At 35.3% G+C, this 7,890-nt stretch overlaps 1 protein-coding gene across 1 annotated transcript; it reads left to right on the forward strand.

Moving 5' to 3' along the window:
- Positions 1–3,687: 3,687 nt before the first annotated feature.
- Positions 3,688–7,592, forward strand: LOC130052763 (uncharacterized). Its single transcript, XM_056158686.1, has 4 exons — positions 3,688–3,732; positions 4,157–4,247; positions 5,614–5,810; positions 7,072–7,592. Exons 2-4 carry the CDS (start codon positions 4,166–4,168, stop codon positions 7,261–7,263), a joined length of 471 nt encoding a protein of 156 aa, XP_056014661.1. The 5' UTR covers positions 3,688–3,732; positions 4,157–4,165; the 3' UTR covers positions 7,264–7,592.
- Positions 7,593–7,890: the final 298 nt, after the last annotated feature.

The raw sequence follows: 7,890 nt of genomic DNA on the forward strand, positions 1-7,890 counted from the left end.
GTATCATGGACATTTACCTGGAACACTCCCATAAAATTTGAAGTTAGGGCTAATTCCAGAGAGTCCCTAGCTCTCTGTTTCATTATCTGTTCTCCAAACGGTAACTTGTGTCACGGTCCTGCGTTGAAACACCCTTCGAATGTTTACATCCAAAACATGTCAATTTTGTTCCTGGCTGATGTATTACAACGAATTCTGACTCCTCCGGGGCTATGTGAATTGGAGAGTTTTGTTAATGTTGTTGTTTTACATATATGTAATACATTTTGACTACAGTTAATTTGCAGCTGATATTTCAAGCATTAGCACAGTATATTGCATACATGTTAAAAGCGCAGGTCCCTATAGTCCCCTGAATAAATATAAAAGGTGGAAACTCTTTGACGGATTATCACCTATTTTCTTTTGTACACTAAGTGAAAACTCATACCTACCGGCTTGTAATTGAGAAATCGATACAAAATAGATAAATTTTCCAAACATCTAACTTGTGATAAATTTGGACACAATAAAAACGACATCGTTTCAATTGGTAACAACTGGAGCTGCGTATTCCACTCTGAAGGATGCAGAATGTCTGCAGGATAGTTGTGTAGGTAAATCATAATCCATTTAATTTCACATAACAATAACATATATCTCAGGAATTATTAATAGTTTCAGCTTTTAATTCATCATATTGATTGAAATTTTGTAAAATGAAACAGATGGAGATATCCCAAGGCGTATCTGGATTTTGAAATAATTCTTTGTCAAGGACCTGTGGATTATCCTCAACAACGTACACGTTAAAATAAGAATTTAACATCGACACCACCAGTCTTCTCCTATTTCTTAAGATATGATTTCCTGACGGTACAACAAGACATATATTTCATTGAAGTTATCCAACATATGCAGGGAATAGCAACGAAGGGTGGATAATGGATGTATGCCTCTCACGTTATGCTTATTACATACAAAGTTGGTTACATGTATAGGTTTATATGCAAAGTTTGATATATAGACTGTTTGATCCCTTATTTTTTTATAATAGTATTGAATTGTAATAAATTGGAACCGCTGAATATTGTAACGATCAACCCTTGAACCCCCTGCCCTCCTTCATCCCCTTGATTTTAGGATAGCGAAGGTTGGAGGTTTTTCTTGTCTTTTTTTATATTAATTTTTTCCATTTTTTTTTTGTCAATAATATCCAGTCATTAGAAGTCAATTTTTCCCCGACTGCCGCCTCCTTTTCATAAACGATAGTAAGTGCCCGAGATGTTGTTAATAAGCACTCCTCAGAAAATATGAAATATTAGATTACACTAACATAACCATGAATAACTTTAAGATACATGTAGCTGTAAATATGTGGTGTATTTCTTAGAACTAACTTAGCATGTACATGCAGTCTGATTCACAAGTGCTAGAGAACTAAACTATATCATTGGTATCAAAATTGAAAATAGGGTTGAAAACGAATGTCATTGGAACAAATTTTTGTACACGTTCCAGTGCTGGCGTTGTGATCTTTTCTCTGGTTGATGAATCTTCTTATTCCTAGGTGAAAAAAAAATAGCATATACTCAAAGACCAACAAATAAAAGAAACCTGTTTTTGAAATGTCTCTCAGGTCAAAACGGGGTTCAATTCTAAATTGAATTCGAAACATTAACATGTAAATATGTTACTTCCAAATCATCTTATTTACATAATCACGGGGAGGTGACTCGTCTTGCCGTTTGGCAGGGTTTCCAGAGTACCCTAAATAAATGGTGGCATTTTTCGTCGGTACTCACATCCCAGTCTATCGAAATTGTGAAGAGGTACATGTATGTGTAAATCAGATCACGTGAAATGGATCTGGTACTTGGTACATTGAAACATTTAAATGCAACACAATTAACCATTGGATGAGACCGAAAAAGCCGAGGTCCCGTGTCACAGCAGGTGTGGCACGATAAAGATCCCTTCCTGATCAATGGCCATAAGCGCCGAGCATAGACCGAAATTTTACAGCCCTTCACCAACAGTGGTGACGTCTCCATATGAGTGAAATATTCTCAAGAGGGACGTAAAACAATATTCAATCAATCAATCAATTAACCATCAGAAAAAATAATAAATTTGCCACTGGTTTCCAGAATTGCTAATGACTTGTTGTAATATGTATATATAGCGGTGCCACAATTATATTTAGCATTTTTGTTTTAACAATTTCGTGGTGATATTTTTGTGTCTGTTTTTAATTCAAATGAATATTTTTGTTTTAATTTCATGATCCCAGGGATGGTTTTTTATATCATGGTTGAGCGAAAATGATTAGTGATAAAGATGTGTTAACATTTGAACATTTTTAACTTTTTCTTGATGAATACCATTCCAATTATCTTCATATTTGGTATGAAACATCTTTGAGATATTAGAAACATAAATAGTAGATATCAGGACGTCTCCACCTATGGTGCCTTAGGGGCGGGGCAAAAACTGCCAAAAATTGACCAATTTTCAAAAATCTTCTCTGCAACCGCACATGTTTAAAACAGATTTAAATGTATAGTGATGTAGAGCAGGAAGGCTTCTACCACAATTGCTAAATATCATGATCCTCATCAGGGTAGATGTTCTATATATATATATATTGAACTCACGACCTGCGGAACCGAATCTCCTAGCAGCATGCAACCAGCTCACTAGACCGCTCGACTATCTAGGCAAGTCATAAAACTTGCTTTCGATGACGATGGAATTCTCGCCACACGTATACACTATATATATATATATATATATATATATATATATATATATATATATATATATATAAAGCACAGAAAATTTCACTTTATCTGGATACCCACTTCCACCCCCACCCGGGTTTAACTCACGACCTGCGGAACCAAATCTCCTAGCAGCGTGTAACCAACGCGCTGAACCGCTATATATACATATAGCTATATATATATATATATATATATATATATATATATATATATATATATATATATACGAGTAAAACATCTAAATTTCTATCATTTTAATGTTATTGAACTAAATTGAAACTAAATAGATATTGAGAAGTAGTAGGTTGTCCTTTGCCAATATTGGGAATTTCATGATCCTAGGGATAAGGGTTATTATTCCAGGGTTGAGCCAAAACTTTGAGAGTGATTATTTTCTTGATGATTTGAAAAACCTCTTTAAGTTTGCTGATACAGTATAAAAAATAACTGCATATCTAGGACAATCTGAAAATGATGTATCTTAATTGTGAAGTTCGCAATTCAGGATTTTGACTCTAGGACGGATCCAAATTAGTCATATTGTGTTAATGTTACATATGCTACCATGCTATGTCTTTCATCAATATAGGCACTATCGTGGGCAGATAAGGTTTAAGAACATACATATACCTTGTTTTATACTGTTGTTGAATATTAGAATTTAGGTCCGATATTCAGAACATGATTTTTTTTCTAAATTTCATAGCCTTTGGGACAAGTGATACTTTTAGCTAAACTCAGGTGACAGATAAGGCATGTGGGCCCCTTGTTTTGTTTTTATCAGAAATGAGTAATCAACTAGTGTTTTTAATTGATGACTTTGTCATTTATTTTTCCAGTTCGTTTATCTTCACGTCGACTATTTTCTATCGAATGGGTTGAAAGGGGTGGGATCAGCTTCATTTTATTTTTGTATATATATTTCAATTCAGCAGTCTACTTGATTCCTGCGTGCATATAGAAAAAGGTAACAGTTGTATTTCAATTGAGTAAGGGTATTTTTTTTGTTAAAGCCTTTAATTTATATATTACTATGAAGTCGGTTAATCATTTGATTTGCTTGTTTCTTTGCAAGTTTCGTGCTTTTATTTTTACTTATTCGTTGATTTTATCATGTTGAAACATTTCCGTTTGTAAGTGAAATGCCACATTTTTTCACATATCCATGGCCATTCTTTTTTATATTAATATGATATTTACTTCCAAAGTCGAACTTTAGGCGTTTAGCGAAGGGACATCCATGATATGTTTATCAATCAGCTTAGTTTTGATGTTGTGCTAGAATTGGGAATCGAATCCAGGATCTGATGGTTGCCAGGTGACTACCCAAACCAAATTGTCTACAGTATAGGGATTGACGCTTTTAATATTGTTTTATGAACTTAATTTAGGTACCCAACATGTTGTGCCTTCCTCGTGCGTTGTTTTCTGTGGCACTGATTTTTGTCTTAAGAATAAGGTCCGGACATGGGGTCCAAGACGGTGAGTTTTGATTTATAATGATATTTTTAGAAAATATTCCGATATCTGAAATAAAGCTATATTTTCTTAGTTTCTTGTTAAGTGGATCATCGTAAGTATCTTTTAAAGGTATGCGATCCATAAAAGCATTTATTTTCAGAAAAAAATTATATGAACAGGGAAATCTAACAACAACCTTTATAGTATTGGACGTAAAAAGATAGAAAGCCAATGAAAAAATTATAGTAGCACTAAAAAGGTTACTAATTGTAATTCAGTCTGAGAGGGGTTAAATATAAGTAAATTTGATATCACAAAACCTTTCCAACATCAAGAGTCCCCTACGCGTATGATTTGTCAACAGTTTATATCGCCATTCTTTACGATAAATTAGATACTAGGCTTTTTGAGATCATAGTTAGCTGCTTCGTTAATAGAAATGGAACTTTGGAAATATTCATATGTTGTGATCAGTCATCAAAATACGCTGTTAAACACCACTCTGATTCTACACACAAGTTACGTTGAAGTTGATGTAAACTGCCAAATTTTTTCATTGACAAGATCTCCGTGGTCTTTGGTGATCTGGTCTTCCCCCGCGTCTGTTGTGCTATTCTATTAACTGACCTGGTTTTTTGTATTATTGAGAGGTAATTTTTTTTCTTCAAAAGCTTGTCCATGGGGAGAAAATTGTTTTGCTGTGACCTCCATTTAAACATTTTGATACCTCTACCACATGTTATCTAGCTATAGCAATATTTACTTTGTGTCAGTTGTCAATTCGATATATCCCGGTGAAGACACAATAGTCTTCCACATCGGCCTCATATTTGGGTCTTTATCTAACATAGACTCTACTGACAAATTAATAATCCATCCTAATGATATATGGGGTGATTTCAGCTTCTCCATCTTGAACTTCCCATATTTATATTACAATATTCCCTTATCACCAGCAAATGGTGTTTATGTCTCTCATCTTGTTCGATATGCAAAAGCATGCGCCACGTATGGTAAATTTTACATGGATTTCAACAGTATTGTAAAGTCAGCTTTTCATTAATTCTGTAGTCGTTATAATTATTCAGTTTTAAAATACAACTGTCATTAGGTGAAATTGTGTTTGGCATGTTTCTCCCAAATGTTAAGCCGTTCTATGTATTCTAATATTGACTATGGATTACTCCGTGTACTGGGTTACAAAGGATGTGACCGGTAAACAGATATTTACTTCTCCTTGACACCTTATCCCAACTCTTTTATATTTTCAGATTTCCGCGTTTAAAACGTGACGATCATCTTTCGAACTAAACAAGTTTATCTTACTACGTGTGTGAAAAAGAACAGATTACTAGTGTTTTATTTCAATTACGTTTCTTTCTTTCAGATTGGCAATTAGTATTTCAGGCGGTTACAGGGAATGGTGAAAATGTCCTTAATGCCTGGAACTCAAGGTCACCTTCAAGATGCACGATACAAGCTGGCTGTATTCCTGCTGGTTTTAAATTAGACAACCAGAGGGATAACACGAAACATCTTCGAAGTCCTTTAATCGACAAGTGGAACTCGCTCCATATTCTAAAAGTGTGTTGAAATTGTTGTTATTCAACGGCTTTCAAGGGGATAGTTATGTTACCTAGTGTTAAGTCGTTGAATTTCATGGAAAGTACGATATATACTCACATTGCTAGAAATTGTCACGCTTTTGCTTAGCTCTAATTCTAAAGACTTCTTACGATCACACCAAAGACTAATTCTACACTAGAACATCCCACACAAAAGAATTGTTTTAAATAGTTGAATTAATTAATTAATTAATTATGACCGTAACGTGTGACCGTATACCCATCACCCGTTTAAGTTCGTTTGTTGATTTTTTTATTTTCGCTTTGGCGAATCTTTATTTGAAACACCATTCTATTCTATTCTTTAGGTACAGGTTTTACGACCCTTCGAGAATATCACGGATATTCAAGACATTACCAGCTGTATATTAACTACCACAAATTAGAACTACGCTTCGCGTTCATGACGGTACCAGCGATACTTTTTTTAATGCAGCAACGTTTGCTGCGTTTGGGATTTCTGTTTCTAAGGACATAATAAAAAAATCACTTGGCTATCCCATCTACCTGTTAAGCGATTGGCAAAGGATCAATCGGTACATATATTTACGTTTTATGTTTGACGTGATCATGGCATAAGCGGGATTAGGACTCACGAGCTACCGGTTATGAAGAAAACGCTCTGAATCATTGAACTACTGACACTGGAAGGTCTTCAAGTTAAAGTTAAAGTATTTGAATCAATTCATTTTAAAGTCACGCGTTTCATTTCCTTTTGTTTTTACATTAACGATGGTTGCTTATTTGCTTTACATCCGGTCAAGGATTTTTCACTCCTATTGAGACGTCGCTAGGTGTTAATGAAATACAAAAAATTAGACTTATGTTCATTGCTTACGACCGTGGCAGTGAATGTTCCATCACGTAAAAACGCCTGCCGTGACCCGGGACCTCCGATTTAAAAGTCATATCCGAAAGATCCGTGATTCGCACTTCTAAATGACAAACGTTTGGCGAAGGAGCAACCACTACTTATATCTACGTTTTAGGTTTGACGTGGTCATGACACAAGCAGGATTCGAACTCACGACTTACAGTTACGAAGCGAACACTTCACCTCCGTGACCGGTTACGATAACGGTGGAAATGTGTAATGCTCAATGCGATTCAAATTTGAAGTGTTCGTAAATGTTAAATTGCGAATGTCAATTCTGAGAAATGTATCAGCATATTAAATTTTACATAGAACTATTATTTACATATGATGCGTGTCTTTACAGATCCGTGTAGTATTTGGTGGCCAGGGGAAAACGTTAGCGTATTTAGAATTTGATGGAAGTGGAAGCACCAAGAATGATTGGTTCAGCAAAGCTAGACTTCTGCATAGTAGTTGGTCTGATCTCAAGACCTCCAAAACTAACTACTTCTCCATGTTGGGGTACCTGATTTCGAATGAACCCTTCAAAATCTAGTTTAAGATTCGTGATTGGTTGTTTTACTATATGTAGAAATAGCAATTCAGCTGTTGATAATTCTGATTTTACTGACGAATCGCGGGTCACTAGACATTTCTTCATCAACAAGAGTTATGCTGGATGCCCTAAGGACATCGGATGGTTTGTGGTGGTGGATAAGAGAGACGTCTGTGCATGGGCAAGGCAGGGAAACGTCCCAGTGTTTTTGTACAACAAAAGTTCTAAAGCTGCAAATTGGAACCGGAGTAAGTTTATTTATCGTGTAATATATACTGTGTAATCGAATATTGGATGTGCTTCATATACAAATAAAATTTCCGTACTGATCTTTGATCTTGACACCCCCCCCCCCCTACAAAATCCTGTCGCTGACAGTATCCTCAATATTAGATTTTCTAGAAATAAAAAAATATTTGTTGTCAATAATGTTTTCCCTAAGTGAATAATTGATATTGTCACCCAATGTAATATGCGCTGAATTTCTTTGGGGTGGAATGTAGCCCTCGGTATCAATAATTTTCCCGAATATAGTACCTGACAATGTTGACACCATATAAACTAAATTGTCAGAGTTGTCTGTGCATTCCGGGGCTGTCTAAAATAAACTGGCTCAGTCACCACTGG

This window comes from Ostrea edulis, chromosome 3 (genome assembly GCF_947568905.1).
Source record: "Ostrea edulis chromosome 3, xbOstEdul1.1, whole genome shotgun sequence".
NCBI classification, from domain to species: Eukaryota; Metazoa; Mollusca; class Bivalvia; order Ostreida; family Ostreidae; genus Ostrea; species Ostrea edulis.

Coding starts and splice junctions, on each gene's coding strand:
- LOC130052763 (XM_056158686.1), top strand. CDS start 4,166: ATGTTGTGCCTTCCTCGTGCGTTGTTTTCTGTGGCACTGATTTTTGTC. Junction 4,248..5,613: donor CGGACATGGGGTCCAAGACG/GTGAGTTTTGAT, acceptor TCTTTCTTTCAG/ATTGGCAATTAGTATTTCAG. Junction 5,811..7,071: donor ACTCGCTCCATATTCTAAAA/GTGTGTTGAAAT, acceptor GTGTCTTTACAG/ATCCGTGTAGTATTTGGTGG.